At 44.9% G+C, this 17,093-nt stretch overlaps 1 protein-coding gene across 5 annotated transcripts in view; it reads left to right on the plus strand.

The window, feature by feature from the left end:
* The window catches only part of LOC145407440 (uncharacterized), a 296,453-nt gene that overhangs the window by 138,449 nt on the left and 140,911 nt on the right, over positions 1-17,093 (plus strand). For all 5 annotated transcript variants that reach the window (XM_080278367.1, XM_080278371.1, XM_080278369.1 and 2 more), the window contains one exon: positions 7,049-7,171. In XM_080278367.1, coding sequence (XP_080134493.1) covers positions 7,049-7,171 — 123 coding nt within the window. The remainder of the gene's footprint in view (positions 1-7,048; positions 7,172-17,093) is intronic.

Below are 17,093 nucleotides of genomic sequence, written 5' to 3' on the forward strand. Positions count from 1 at the left end.
TACTGTGTGTGTGTGTGTGTGTGTGTGTGTGTGTGTGTGTGTGTGTGTGATTTTTAAGTCCCATACATACCGTGTTTACATTGTGAGCGTAGTGACAGGGAACTCAGTGCCCGTTGCGTGTAAGAGTATGGTGGTTGGAAGAAAGGGAGGAGATTTAGGATAAAGGTAGGAGAGTATGGAGGGAGGTGGTGTGCAAGGACGAGATATGGGAGGAAAGAGAATGTGGGAGGCGGAGGGTAAGGTAGATAGGTGAGGTGGGAGATAAAAATAAGTGTTAATGTGGGAGATATGATAGAGACTGAAGAACAGGTGAAGAGATACAAGGAGAGTATACGAGGAAGATTGATGATGATGATAATGATGTATAAGGGAGGGTAGTGTATCGTGGAAATAGGTCGTTACTGAGTAGGCACGAGTACCGGAGTGCCTCAAGATCCGTGTGTTGATACTACCCCTTACAGGATGCAGCGTTGGATAAATATAGATAATTATATACGGGGAGTCGCTCGAATTGTAAGTTGGTGGTGATGTGATATGGGTGGAGGGCGGAGGTGGGTGGAGCTGGGGGTGGAGGGTGGAGGAAGTGGGTGGACTTACACATTGCTTGACACTGAAGCATAGATAAATAAAGAGATAATAAATGAATAAAATGAATGTTGATCCATAGAAAACGATATGCCACTCCTATGATGTAACAACCGTGGAAACAGGATTATGATGATGATGATGATGATGATGATAAGCAGATCCACACAGCTAGAAGCGTTTCCGGGCATGAGAAACTGAAGAGGGATTTAGAACCGGTTTGTTAAAGATGTTTATCGGAAATACTTATGTCATCGTCTTGAATTGCCACACCTCACTGCCACACATCACACTGCCACACACTGTCACACCTCACATTGTCACACCTCACATTGCCACACACACACTGCAGCACACACTGCCACACCTCATTGTCACACCTCACACTACCACACACACTGTCACACCTCACACTGCCACACCTCACACTGCCACAGCTCGCCCACGCCTCACACTTCCATCTTACATACTTCTCACAACCACACTTGATACTGTCGCACTACACACATCTACACATCTCAGTCATACTACATACTGCCGCAGCTTAAGCACATGTCTCTTTCATTTTATACCGTTACACTATATCCTACCATATCACACACACACACACACACACACACACACACACACACACACACACACACACACACACACACACACACACACACACACACACACACCTTCCGTCTCCTCTTTCGAAGAAATTTTTATGAAGTTTTATGGTCTGGATATTTATGATTATTATTAAAATGATTGGAAATGTAAATGAAGATAGAGATGATGGTAAAAAAATGATGATGAGGGTTATGAAAAGATATGACGATAATAATAATGATGATAATTATATAGGTAGACATAATAATGATAATGATGATAATGGTAATAGATATTCATAAAATTTACAAAATATCGATAACCACAATAACAACATCAGCAGTAATAATAACAATACTAATGATAATGGTAATAATAATAATAATAATAATAATAATAATAATGATGATGATGATGAAAGTGATGATGATGATACAACAACAGCAACAACTACTACTACTACTAAAAAAAAAAAACTACTACTACTACTACTACTACTATCCTTTTCATATTAAAGCAGTCTACCCCTCCACAAGCTGCCATCCACGCCACAGTGCTCCATGACCAAGCCCCTCAATGCCATATGCAGAGAACAAAGGAGCGTGTGGCGGTATTGGAACCCCCCCCCCCCTGCAACTCTCTCTCTCTCTCTCTCTCTCTCTCTCACACACACACACACACACACACACACACACACACACACACACACACACACACTCTCTCTCTCTCTCTCTCTCTCTCTCTCTCTCTCTTTCCTTGCAAAATATTAGTCTCATATACCTTGCACTTGCACAGCCTCTTCTCCAACCTCTGCAACAACACCCCTCTTCCCAGTAGCAACACCCCCCCGTCAACACCCAAGGCCACTACATACACCTAACCTACACCCTGTCCACACCCTCCCCTCCTCCCCACCTACCCCTACAACTCCCCCCTCCCCTGCCCTCCCCACCCACTCCTCCCCACCCTCCCCCTGTCGTAAATTAAGATCCTGTCCTAATATAAAATGCAGTTAGTCTAATTTAATCCATTATTTAAGAAGGAAATTGATATGTTAATAATTATCACTTTTTTTCCATGCAAGAAAGAAAGAACCCAAGGCCAGGAGCCCGCAAACCGTTCCTTCCAAGAAAAAAAAACAAAAACAATACAAAAGAGAGCCAAATTAAAGATCCGTTCATTTCGAGATGCCTGGACACACTGCGTTTGAAAGACTGGAGATCATAGGAAGTAGGAAATACAGACAGAGGGAGACAGTTCCAGAGTTGACCTGTTGCATAAATGAAGGACTGGGTTATAAGTGAAATGAGTTGTGAAAAGCAGACTATAACTTTGAAATCAGGTAAAATTAATGTCAGGTAAAATTGGCTTATTATTATTATTATTATTATTATTTTTTGGTGCACTGTCTCCTCTTCCTGCACCGGCACCACAGACTACACCCATACCTACCACTACAAACACCTACACCTAATAAATACACCTTCACCCCTTCCCGTGGGTCTTTCTGTAACCTTTTCCCCCACTTTTCCCCTCCCCCACCTCTCTCTTTCTCTCTCTCTCTCTCTCTGGGGGGCGCGGTAGCACAGTGGTAGCGCGCTGGACTTGTGATCGGGGGATTGCAAGTTCGAGCCTCGCCCGGGCTGCCGTGCCGGGAGGGGTAGCTCCCTCCTGTAACCCTAGCGGGGCTATATAGTCCAATACAGGGCTTAGCTCGGGGGAATTCCATTTCTCCCATTTCTCTCTCTCTCTCTCTCTCTCTCTCTCTCCTTCACCCTCTCTCTCTGCAATCCACATCCCTCCCTCACCTCCCTCTTCCCATTTCTCTTTGCAACAGCGCCTTCCTTCCTCCTTCTTGCAGCAATACCCCCCCAGGCAACACCCAGGGTCACACTGACAGCTACACCTTGACAACTGACATCATCGATATACACACACAAGCTCCTTTACTACACCCAAGCACCTTTACTCTCCTGTATTGTATTGCTCCCTCAGTGGATGGGTTTAATAATGGAGAGTGTTTTAAAGGCTGTAATTACATGAGGTTGGCCCTAAGTTTAATAAATCGCCAGCTTATAGAACGAGCATAATAATAATAATAATAATAATAATAATAATAATAATAATAATAATAATAAACTTTCATCCGCATCATCGACCAACACCCACACTAGTTTCTTTTAAATTTTTCTGTCTTGTCATAATGTACCCACTCAAGTATATTATTTCTTTTTCCTTACTTCACACACACACACACACACACACACACACACACACACACACACACACACACACACACACACACACACACACACACACACACACACACACACACACACACACACACACACACACACACACAAAACCATTTTCAGTACCCAAGTTTTTCTTTCGTCATCCAAGTATTTCATTCATTTTTAAATTTATTTATTGCACTTCTTTACACCCAGCGACCGACTCCAGCACTAAAAGAAACGCAGCCAGTGAGGGTCGAAGAGAGATGCAGTGTGTGTGGAATAACAATAGGCAGCTCATGAGGGGTATATGAGAGGGACTTGCTGAAAAATCCCTGTTACACTGCGACCAGAGGGAGGCAGGTTGTCACAAGCAGTAAAGTCATCCCCATCCATTTATTACACCAACATCAGTTTCATTTTCATCCTCCTACTTTATCATCCACACTCATCCAGCCACGACACCCACTATTTTCACTGTACCTGTCCTCACCTGCATCACTACCCTGACTTCATCACATTCATCCAACTGAACCGAATCCTAGCACTCACTTCGTCCACATCTATCCCCACACCGACCTCATATTTTTCTGTTTCTACCCCGTCACCTCTCATTTTCACAGACACAAGTTTCAGGACTGTAGCATCACCAGACCATCATTAGTATCTCTTGCTCTACACTCACGTCCGTTCCAGCTTCCATTTTCCAGACTTTGCCACCACAAGAGAGTTCTGTTTCCCGCCACATCAACACCTCAGTAAAAGATCTCTGGGAGCACACGTTTCAAGTGGCCATTTTCCTGCGATACACTGGGTTTACGTCAAGATGTGCATGGATTTGGATCAGTGGTAGCAACACCGAGAACCACGTCTCTACCTTCATCCCCAGATCCCAACCCATTACCCATACTTAACCCATTCTTCTCCCATCCTGCCACCCACCTCCCCTCCAGCCCCACACGTCAGCCCACCTCAACACAGCACCGACATACACCCCACACAACCCACAGCTTCCCCACAGCCAACTCACCTCTCCTCTGTGCCCACCCTATCTCCAGCCCCACAGCCACCCCACTGCTGCCCCCACACCCCCTTCCACCCATCTCCCAGCCTCCCAACCACGTCTATTTTACCCTCTCACCCCATCCCATCCTTCTCCCAGGCACCACTGTCTCCCCTTCACCCCAAACTAGTTTTAACACCCACGCTTGCACTACCACCAACCCTCGATATCCTGCTTCCTTCATCCATACCCAATCCATTGTTCATCACTACTCCCACACCCATTTTACACCCACTCTAACACCCATCGTACTCCCACACCTAGGATGCCATATACCCACACACCAACACCCACACCCTTCTCCTCTAACACTAGCACGTCACACACACACACACACACACACACACACACACACACACACACACACACACACACACACACACACACACACACACACACACACACACACACACACCTCAACCCCCATCATGTCCCTCCCCACCCCAGCCTCGCACCCACTACTCTGCCTCTCCTCTCACATCCACCTTTCATCTCTCCACTTACACCCTCTCGTCTCCCCTGTACACCCACACCCTAGCGTCTTCATCCTGCCATACACATCTACACTTTCACTGCCATTGGAGAATAGAGTTGTACACGCACACCCACAGCCTCCCACTTCTACACCCACAATCACGTACACCCAACCGTGCATCCCAAACTAGTTCCAACACCCACGTCTTCACCACTACCACCCTCCGGGCATTCTCTCTCTCTCTCTCTCTCTCTCTCTCTCTCTCTCACACACACACACACACACACACACACACACACACACACACACACACACACACACACACACACACACACACACAGAGCAGATGGCGGGTTGAGATTACTGAATGCATAATGCGAAGGTCAATAGGACGATGCTTAGTAACTCTCATTCTTTCAATCTCCAGACGATTTTATTCAGCTCAAGGGAGGCTTTTGGAACTGGAGGGGTTAGATGAAGCCTTCCATAACCCCTTCGCCTATTTCTCAATCTGGGAAAAAAGCGTATTGAGTTAGCAAAGATATAAGATGATGTTATTGTTTGCATGTGAGTAGATTTGTGTAGTTTGCATTCAGTTAGTTCAGTGGGTGTTGATTTTCTCTTTCTCTCTCTCTCTCTCAGCCTGGAAAAAATCGCCAGGCAGTAATAATAATAATCTATCTATCTATCTATTGCCAGACGCCTCAATCCTGTTTGGGGTGGCCACAAACAAATCGCCTCCAAGTCGCCCTGTCCCCCGCCATTTCACTGCCCTGCTCCCAACTCACACCCCCCTCTCTCATATACCTCTCCACCCCATCCCTCCATCTCATCCTCGGCCTCCCCCTCCCTCTTCCCCCCTCCACCTCACTCACATACACTCTCTTCGTCAGTCTTTCACCCTCCATCCTCTCCACATGGCCAAACCACCTCAGTGTGTTCCTCATAACGCTTCCTATCACATCCACATCAACACCACAACGCTCCTTTATATCCTCATTCGTCAGCCTATCTCTTCATGTGACTCCACAGGCTCCTCTTAAATAACTCATTTCCACTGCTCTCACTCTTGACTTGTGTCCTTCCAACAACGTCCAAGCTTACAATATAATAATAATAATAATAATAATAATAATAACGTTTTCAGAGCCACGAGATTAAGAGCCTTTACTGCTGGAATAACTGAACGAAATTATCTGGTATTGCCTGAGCGAAAACCAAAATACCAGGGAAGGAGCTGATGTAGAGGTTTTTAAATTATTCAACTATTAGGATATACCAGAAAAATTCGTCTGGTATTAGTTGGATACCAGAAAAAATCGTCTGGTATTAGTGAGAATAAAATAACGAAGTCCAGAATCGTACCAGCTGATCTCGTAACATTGGGACGTATTGCCATGGTCCAGAGATCGAGGAAAAATAATAAAGAAAGAGAAAAAAAGAAAATGAAAGAAAAAACTAAGACGTAGAGAAAGAAAAGAAAAAAGAGAAAAGAAAAAACAAAAAAAGAAGAAAGAGAGACAGAGAGAGAGAGAGAGAGAATTAAATATCCAAATTCAAAATCTTATCACCTGAAATATATATGAAAGAAAGACTGAGCAGACTTAAATTTTTTCGTAACGACAATTTATACACTTTTTAGCATACAAAGTTCTCGGACACACAAACGCCTCTCAGGATTATGGTAGATTCCTGTCCTTTAAATCTGCACTATCTTACAAAAGGTGAATACAGGGGACAATGAGAAGGCAGTGAGACCTGGTGAGACCTGGTTAGTGTGCCTTATATTTGCGTATTAAGTGTGTGTTTTCCTGCAGTCCACTTTGTTTACGTTCAGTGTTGGTATGTGGCAGTGTATAGGGCTGTGGATTTAATGTGTTGCAGAGTAGAGGGTTGTGTATTGAATGTGTTGCATGTGTAGCTATATATTAAAAGTGTTGTTGCAGAATCGTATAATCATCCTGCACAGTGTAGAATCGTATACAGAATGCGATGTGCAGTGTGGAATCGTATAGTGAATATCCTGCTCAGCGTAGACTCGTATATTGAATGTATGGCCCAGTTTAAAGCTTCATTGACGTGGTGTTTACATTTCAGAGTGCGGAATGGCTAGAGCTGCGTATAGTAGAGCTGACCCCGGGTATGGTGCACCTGGGGTCGAACCTAGAGGAGGCCACACAGCTCCTCAACGCTCACCAGGAGGTCCTCGCAAAGCTACAGGTAACACGCACATCACTAATTAAAAGCTCGTTTGAATTTTACTTTATATCACCGTAATTCAGAGCTAGATTGCATTTTACTTTACACATGTCACTGTCATTCAAAGCCAGATTGAATATTACTTTATACATATCACTAATTCAGAGCTAGATTGATTTTTACTTTACGGTATCTGATTCATTTTTTATTTTTCTGATAAAATTTGTAACTCAGCACGAACTAGGCAGGTAAAAGGATATAGAAAGGTAAGGAGTGAAATGACTGATAGAAATATGTGCCTCACCTTCACCCATTTATTAGGAGAGAAATGTAGATCTTGATATTGTTTCAGAGGTGCAGACTTTTTATTATTATTATTATTATTATTATTATTATTGTTATCATTATTATTATTATTATTATTATTATTATTATTATTATTATACTTCTTTACAACATACGAATTTCGTGCAAGGAAGAGGATAAAAGTGTCTGGATATCGCTATGTATCTAATCCTTAAATACGCTATGATAATGATGATGATGATGATAAAGAGGTTCACTGGCCTTACAAATATCACTGTATGCTAAGAAGGTGAGGTAGGATAGAATGAAAGACTGCAGGTGTCAGGATAGGGTGACGGGGAAATAGTTTTGTTGTGGTCATCGGGAAGAATATGGCGCCAATGTTACAGAATGATTGATGGGTAGAGATGAGGGTATGGTGGGTGTCTATAGTCTCACCAATCTAAAACCAAGGTTTGGGTGGGGTCTGGCGCTGGGTGCACCCATGCCATACTTCCTAAACGAGCGATGAGTAGATTCTGTTATATATGTAATAGGCATCACAGATAGGTACACACATACTAATACAATATAAACGTAAGTATTCTAGCATATCAAAGGAAGGTAAACTTGTAATGCATATGGCTCTTGTACATCAATAAAGAAACGTGGCATACATATTTTACAGTGGTGCTGAAAAAAATGTAGTTACTTTCACCGACTTTCACGGTAGTTCTAAGTTGGGTAAGTAATGTAACAATTACGTTTATAATATAATTTGAAGGAATCAGTAGAACATACGCTATTTTCTTAATAGAAATAAATAAGTTAAAACACTCACGAGCGGCAACATCCAGATCCATTGGAGGGAGATTTAAGCTTCTGTCACGTGCTTCCACTGTTCACTTTCTGTTATATATATAACTTAAATTATATTTATAACTTAAATTAGTTTGTCTTTACACACACACACACACACACACACACACACACACAGAAGTGGGTGAAGTCATGTCAGGCCAGGTGGCGAGATGTGACCGGCGAACTATAACGGTGTCAGGTCAGCCACTAGCCAATCAGAGTATAGGAAACAAGGCAACGCTGTACGGCGGGAAATCCCCGGCTGGACTCCACCCAAACCTTGGTTTTAGATTGGTGAGACTATAGTGCTTTTGGTAGTAGTTACAGGTGTTTTGTGGTGTCTCTGAACACACACACACACACACACACACACACACACACACACACACACACACACACACACACACACACACACACACACACACACACACACACACACACACACACACATCCCAGATCACTGAGCATATCATTGTAAATCTCCTTACTTCTGGTACTGTAACAAGAGCCTAAAACTGGATGGGTGAAAGGGGGCAAGTGGATGAAAAGAGGGGACAGAGGAAGCAGGAAAAGAGGGAGAAGATGGTGAGAGGGGAGGTAAGGGGAAGGAAGGGGAAAAGGGGGAAAGAGGGGGACAAATAAGGGAGGCCAGTGGAAGGATATGACGGGTTAATGAGAGAGGGGAAGGGGTAAGGGAGTGGGGGTAAGGGGTACGAGATCAGGGGGAAGAGTGAGGACATGGATGCTAGGATATGCATAAGGTGAGGGAGAAGAGAAGTGGGAGACACGGGTGATGGGTGGACGGGAGTAAAGAGGGGGGCAAGGGAGAGAGGGGGAAGGAAAAAGGGAGGTAGGAAAGGGGATGCAAAGGAGGAGAAATGGGCAAGAAAGAGAAGGCAGGAAGAGGTGTGAGAGGCAGGGGAAGGAAGGCAAGGGTTGATGTAGGGTGCTGAGGGATGACTGTGGAGAAAGGGAGGGAGGGAGGGAGGGAAAGACAGCAAGTGGTGAGGGAGAATAAGCAAGGAAATGCAAGGAGGAAGGTAAACAAATGAAACCAAAGAGAGACGGGAGGATAAGAGGTGGAGACGCAAGGGTGTAAGGGGTATAGAGGGGTGGGCGGAGAGGGGTGGGCGTGCTGGGGTGAAGGCGGTGGGTGTTTACACGGGCGGCGTCACACCCTGGGGCTGTGGACACGACCGACAGGGCTAAGGCAGGGGGGATGGCTGAAGTGGCCCTGAATTCTGAATAATTTAGTCCCTGAAAGTCTGAAGTTCCTGCATCGTACCATCTTTCACTCAGGACTAGCGTGAAGTGATGATGATGATGATGATTTGGGTATGGATGAGGTCACTAGTAATGGAGAGATGAAAACTACCCCTTGTTATTTAATTTAGTGGTAGTGTAGTTAGAACGCCCCAGTCGGAATCCATGCATAGGTTTGATCCCCCAAAGGTGACGATTATATTAAGTCTGGAGAGGTTTTTTGAGCTAGGGGGGAGTTAGATATAGGTTTAATCAGGCCTACCCCTTCACTGTGTCCCGAAGCTGAATAAAATCGTCTGAAAGAAACAGGAATAAAACACCTGAGCCGTGGGAGTGAAGAGACTAACGTTGGAATTATGCAGAGCGTATATTGAACTGGCTTACTGATGATATGAATTATTGGGGGCTGTATGTTAAATCTTTCTTACTCCCTATGTGGACTGAGGGTATCGAAGTAACTCACTGTATTGCTCCCTTTTCTTATCGTATCCCTTCTTCCCTCTCTTCACTTCTCCTCCCTCTCTTTCCCTTCCTTCCTCTCTCCTTTCTTCCCTCTCTTCTTTTCCCTCCCCCTCCTCCCTCTCCTTCTCTTCCTTACTCCCTGTTTTTTCCTTCCTGCTTCCTTTCCTCTTTATATCACCACGTACCTTCTGCATGTTTCCCTCTTTCTTCCTTCCATTTTCTATCTCCTTCTCTTTCTCCCTTTGCACCTCATTCTTTCCCTCCTTCCCTCCCTCACTTCCTCCGTATTCTTTCTCTCCCTCCTCTTCCCCACTTCCCTCCCTTTCTCCCTTCCACCCACTCTCCCTCCTCATTTTTTCTCCTTTCATCTTTGTCTTCCCTTCTTTACCTTTTTTCCGCCTCTTCTCCCCTCTTTTCTTCTCTCCCTCCCTTTTTCCCTCACCTTCCCTTCCTCCCTCTTCTCTCTCTCCGTCCACTTCCCTCTTCTCTCCTTCCCTTCTACCCACTCTTCCTTCCTCATCTCATCTCTCCTATAATTTTTTTCTCCCCTTCTTTATCCTCTTTCCTCCTCCTCTCCCTTTCAGTCTCTTCCCATCCCTCTCACATATACGATCATATTTATCTATGTCGTAATAAATAGCGAACTTGTTAAATATGCTAACCACACACCTGTATATGGAGACGGTGTGTGTGTGTGTGTGTGTGTGTGTGTGTGTGTGAAGATGTATAATTCTCTCAGGCTCCCATGACTCCCTCTCAGCTGAATAAAATCGTCTGGCATCCGTTGGAATATTTTAATAGAGTTGTCCCCACGGTGAGAGGGATAGAATACTCCGATGATAGCGTGAATAAAATAAATTGGCGGTAGTAGTAGTAGTAGGAGAGAGAGAGAGAGAGAGAGAGAGAGAGAGAGAGAGATGGAAATTTTAGGCAGGGAGGAGGAGGAGGAGGAGGCAGGGAAGAGATGGGTGATGGGAAGGAGAGCGATGGGAAGAGGAGGGGGGACAACGTGGAAGGGAGAGAGGGGAGAAGTGGGAGGGGAAATGATAGGAAGCGACAGGGCAGGGGAAGTGAGTGAGGAAGAAGGGGGGGAATGTCAGTTGGTGGGGGAATATGGCGAAGGGGAGGGGAGGGGAAAATGAAGGAGCGAATGTTGGTGGAGGGAGAGGAAGGGGAGAGGAAGAAGGAGGAAGAGATTAAGTGGGAGAAGAGTGGGGTGAGTGGGGAGAGGAGAGGAGGAAATGCCGATGGAGGGAGGGGAAGAGGGATGAGGGGGAGGAGGAAGGGGGAGAAGAGGAGGAAGGAGGAGAGGAAGTGGGGGAAGAGGGGGATGACTGGGGAGAGGATAGAAGAGAAAGAAATGTCGTTGAAGGAAGGAGAAAGGGGAGAAGGAGGGGAGGAGGAGGAGAAGAGGTGGGGAAGGATATGGAGGAGAGGAGGTGGGGGGGAAGGGTGGGGTGTCTGGGGAGGGGAAGAGGTGTGTATTATTGGCTAATGTAAACAAACAGGATTTGGGTATGTGGGGATGGTGGTGGTGGTGGTGGTGAATAATTGTGTGGGTGTGGTGGTGGATTGTGGTTGTTGTAGTAGATGTGCATTGTGGTTGTCCTGGTGATAGTTGTGGTGGTAGAGAGTAGAAGAGAATGGATGGTTGTGTAGAGAGTTGTGGTGAGTGGTTGTGTTTTGGTAGTGGTGATGGTGATAATTGTGATGATATAGTGGGTTGATGGTAGTTGTGATGACAGTAGTTGTAGATTAATGAGGGTGAGGTAGTAGACTGATAGTGGTAGATTGTGGTATTCTGGTAGTTGGGGGATAGTGATGGTGGTGGTGGTAGTTGTGGTTGTGAGGGGAGTATAATCAACAAGTGTGGTGTGCGAGAGATGGTGGTTGTGGTGATTGATGGTGTGGTTATTGTGATTCAAAGATTGTGGTGATTGTAGTAGTTGTGGTTGATTAGTTACGATTGTGGTGGTAGTTGTGATGCTACATGGTCGTATTTTGTTCCTTTAGGAGCTTCCGTAACACCTCTTCCTAAGCGATTTATTTTACCTATCACACTTTAATATTCTCCTGTCTGTTACCCATGCAGACACTGTTGACATTAGGTAGATATAAATTGCAAACGGAAGGCGTAATATGCAAAATAAATCGCTTAGGGAAAAAACCTGCGAAATCCTTCAAATCAGCGAGATATGGGGCAGAATGGAGACTCGGGTAATAGACTTTGAAGGGTAGTTGTTGAAATGTAGGTGAATTGGTGGTGATAGTGGTAGTTGGAGGGGTTAGTGGCAAAAACTTCTTAAACAGTAGATACCTTTGGCCATGTGGAGGGGATGGGGAGTGAGAGACTGACGAGGAGAGTGTATGTGAGTGGGTTGGAGGGGAGAGGGGGAGGGGGAGATCAGCGATGAGATGAAGGGATGGAGTGGAGAGGTATATGAGAGAGAGGGTGTAAGTTGGGAGCAGGGCAGTGAAATGGCGGGGGACAGGGCGACGTGGAGGCGATTTGTTTGTGGCCACCCTGTATGGGATTAAGGCGTCTGACAATAGATGGATAGATAGATAGTAAATACCTTCAAAATGAGGATAAAATTGTCTTCCCTGTTACAAAATTCGTGACTTAAGAGATACCCAATTTTTAAAAGTTGTGTTTACTCAAAATGCTAAAACTTAACACTGTCAGTTCCTCTTGATGTCTCGAAACTGGGGTCGAGAGCAAGTGACCCCCTGGCCTAGAGCGAAGGCAACTCCCGGTAACCTGTGACTGATGAGCCCCGGGTTATATTTGGCAACAGGTGGTGGTAGCTGGTGGTGGCGGTGGCAGGTAGATTAGGCTGCACGCGCCCGCCACGCACCCTACCACATTCCACCCACGTCCCTCACTCACGGAATTAAAACGGGTGGAAAAAAAAAAACAGCAGCCGCACCTAGCTCTCGTAAATCATCAGGGCGCCCTTCTGGCTGGATCCCCGTAATGTTACTAAAGTCTGCAGCGCCTGTGAGACTTGGCATTGAGCTACCTGCAGGCGGGGACGTCAGAGGGTGTGAGGTCCTAATTTGGCATCACACGGCACACGTAGAGACCAGAAATACTGTCCCAAGGGCGGCACCCACCTCGCGCCCTCCACCCTAGCACGTCCCCACCGCCTTACTGACAGTCCTGCGACCTTCACTTCAATGACACTCGCTAGAAAATGCACTATCTATCTGTATCTTTAACTGTCTATCTATCTGTCTGTCCGTCTGTCTGTCTATCTATCTGTCTGTCTGTCTGTCTGTTTATCTACATGTATTTATCCCAGACGCCGTAATCCCGTAAGGGGTGACCACAAACAATTCGCCTCTACGTCGCTCATCTTTAACTATCTATCTATCTGTCTGTCCGTCTGTCTATCTATCTATCTATCAGTCTGTCTGTCTGTTTATCTACATGTATTTATCCCAGACGCCTTAATCCCGTAAGGGGTGACCACAAACAATTCGCCTCAACGTCGCTCTGTCCCCCCTTCCAATCACACCACCCTTTCTCATATATCTCTCCACTCCATCCATCCACCTCATCCTCGGTCTCCCCCTCCTTCTTTTCCCCCTTCACCTCACCCCGATACACTCTTCTAGTCAGTCTCACATTCTCCACCCACTCCTTATGCCAAACTATCTCAAAGACTCTTTCTTACTTTCAGCCACATCCACATCAGCACCAAAGAAAATACACACGAGGACAAAAATTCGCATGATATTCCACTGTTCTCTCTCTCTCTCTCTCTCTCTCACGTTGAAGAGAATCGTCTGTGGGGGAGATATATGCCAGGTCTCTAGTCAGAGTTTGCCCATTATTTCACTTCGTCTGCTTCTCACATAGGGCATATCTGTCGCTTTCCATCCAGATACATCAGAATCATCTAGGGCAGCGTCTCTTAACCTTTTCCGACCTCAGTACCCTCTGCAGTAAAGCCGCACAGTCCAGCACCCCCTAACATCTGGTTACTGGGACTACAGTTGCTACACTACTACAAGGATGAAGTAAAGTGAAGTACTCCTTGATAATTTATTTAATACAGTCTCCAAAAATAAAATATCAACGATGCCAATACTAAGCAAAACCAATATATGTTGCATTTTCCAGCACCCCCTAAAATTGGCATCAGCACCCCTGGTTACGAAACGCTGATCTAGGGGCAGAGAAACATGCTAGGCCTCTCAGCTTGGGAATATCAGATGGCGACTATTGTGAGAAGCAGAGGAATATTAGGCGAACGTATATCAGCAATACGGTATTAAAGAGGGCATTTCTTCTCTCTTCACCCTCCCGCTTCTCCAACGCCTCACTGATTTAACTGATTTTAGTCAAAGTTAAATCGCCCACGCTAACCAAGATAAAATACTTCAGTGTTTTGTCTCCTAACTCAGGTATTTAGAGTCTAAGAATTTATATCTAGATCTAATCATACAGTACCGCCATGGCACATATTTCCATCTCATCTTTGGTTCCCCCCCCCCCTCTCATTCTCCCTCAGGGTTAACATATTGAATAATGAAGCTCCTGTGTTTACCGTACGTCAGGGTGAGAGAATTTTGGCGCCAAATTCAAAAAAGGAAAAATAATACTGTCCACGTGATCACCCACAACAGGCTGCTTGATCCAGTGAATGGCGTCATCCTATTTGTTTTGAGTTAAATCTTTCCTTTATATTTGCTTCCACTGTAAATATTGTTGAAGATATGACTAAAGCTTTTGTTTACATCGTGTCGCCTCCTCGTCTTCCCCCTGGTCTTCTCCTTCCTCCTCCTCCTCCTTCTTGTTCTTCTTCTTGTTCTTCTTCTTGTTCTTCTTCTTGTTCTTCTTGTTCTTCTTCTTGTTCTTCATCTTCTTCTGCTGCTGCTTTTTCTTCTTCTTCTTCTTTTACACCTCCTCCTCCTCCTGCTCCTCCTCCTCCTCCTCCTCTCCTCTCTTCCCCTCCTCGTCCTCGTCCTCCCTTACTCTCCTCTCCTCTCCTCTCTTCTTCTCTCCTCTCCTCTCCTCTCCTCTCCTCTCCTCTCCTCTCCTTTCTTCTTCTCTCCTCTCCTCTCCTCCTCAAGCCAGCCAAATAACTCACGAACTTACGGTATTATTAATAAATATTATCTCAATGCGTAAGTCAACACAGAATCTTAAGCAACAAGAATAATAACTAGTAAGATAATGTATATGTTCTTGATGGTGTGAAGTGATGAGTGTTTTTATTAAGCGTGTGTGTGTATGTCTTAGGCCAGTTATGGATGGTGTGTGTGTGTGTGTGTGTGTGTGTGTGTGTGTGTGTGAGAGAGAGAGAGAGAGAGAGAGAGAGAGAGAGAGAGAGAGGAGTCACTGTACTGTCTGTCACACATCATACAAACACACTTCCTTCACGCTACACACTCATACCTCATCTTTCCACACCACACATTGTCACTGCTCATACTGCCTCACCACACACATGCCACCTCACACTGGAACACCACATACTGCCACATCACACATTACCACACCTCACACCGTCACATCTCCACAAACACAGACACCTTCCCAACACCCTCTAGAAGGCGATATGCTGCTTCTGGGAATAATATGATCTTGGGTGTGGATTTCTTGTAAGAAAGTGACGTTTGTTAGTTTAAGATTAGCCCGGTAGAGGATTAGACACGAAGAAATTTAATATCAAACACCCTTGTCTTGTGATCAGACACCATTTACTCTTACCTCCTTCGTAGTTATTCGTTTACTTATACATTATTCGTTTGCTTATACTCCATTAACCTAGTAAAGAAGAGAGAGGAACTTTGGGATTTTAGTCCTTCAAAGGCAAACAGGGAAAAATCTCCAGTCAGATATTAATGCCTGATCGAATTTTTGTAATGCAAGGAAGAAGGAACCAAAGGCCAGGAGCCTGAAAGATTGTTCCTTCCAAGTTACTTCAACAAACAAGGGATGAGGCTATGGCACACCTAATGTCTGACTTGGCTCGTATCTCTGACTGGGGTAAAAATAATATGGTTGTCTTTAATGCATGTAAGACTCAGTTCTTACACCTATCAACCCGACAAAATCTTCCACAGGTATACCCACTAATGTTTAATAATATTCAGCTTAATCCTGCATCATCCTTGAACATGCTTGGGGTTTCATTTACTCGGGACTTATCTTGAAAAGATCATATTACATCTCTTGTAAAATCTGCTTCCAAGAGATTGGGTGTGCTAAGCCGACTCCGCTCTTTCTTTACCCCTGCACAATTGTTGACTCTATACAGGGGTTTTATCCGCCCCTGTGTGGAGTACAACTCTCATGTGTGGGGAGGCTCCCCACATACAGCTCTTCTCAATAGGGTGGAGTCAAAGGCTTTTCGTCTCATTAACTCTCCTCCTCTTACTGACTTCCTTCAACCTCTGTCTCTTCGCCGCACTGTTGCATCTTTATCTCTTTTCTATCGCTACTTTAATGGTCACTGCTCCTCTGAACTGTCTGCTTGCATTCCTCCACCTCTACGACGGGCGCGTAGCACCCGTCTGGCAGCAAACTCTCATCCCTTTTCTGTCCAACACTCTAATGCAAGAGTTAACCGTTACTCCTAGTCTTTCATTTATGCAACAGGTCAGCTCTGGAACTGTCTCCCTCTGTCTGTATTTCCTGCTGCCTATGATCTCCAGTCTTTCAAACGCAGTGTGTCCAGGCATCTCAAAATGATCGGATCTTGAATTTGGCTCTCTATTGTATTTTGTTTTTCTCTTGGAGGGAACTGTTGCGGGCTCATGGTCTTTGGTTCCTTCTTCCTCGCATAAAAAAAAAAAAAAAAAGTAAAAAGAGAGTCAGATTCAAGATCCGTTCATTTCGAGATTCGTGGACACACCGCGTTTGAAAGACTGGAGGTCATAGTCAGTACGAAATACAGAGGGAGACAGTTCCAGAGATGACCTGTTGCATACATGAAGGACAGGGAATAAAAGTTAACTCTTTTAAGCCTCATATTCTTCACATATAACTCTTAACTAAAAAAAGTAAAGTAATTTATTTGCTGTAAAGGTAAAATTCACGGTTCAAAGGTCAGAGAGA

This window comes from Coenobita brevimanus, chromosome 73 (genome assembly GCF_032717465.1).
Source record: "Coenobita brevimanus isolate Jiangsu-jjx chromosome 73, ASM3271746v2, whole genome shotgun sequence".
Lineage (NCBI taxonomy): Eukaryota > Metazoa > Arthropoda > Malacostraca > Decapoda > Coenobitidae > Coenobita > Coenobita brevimanus.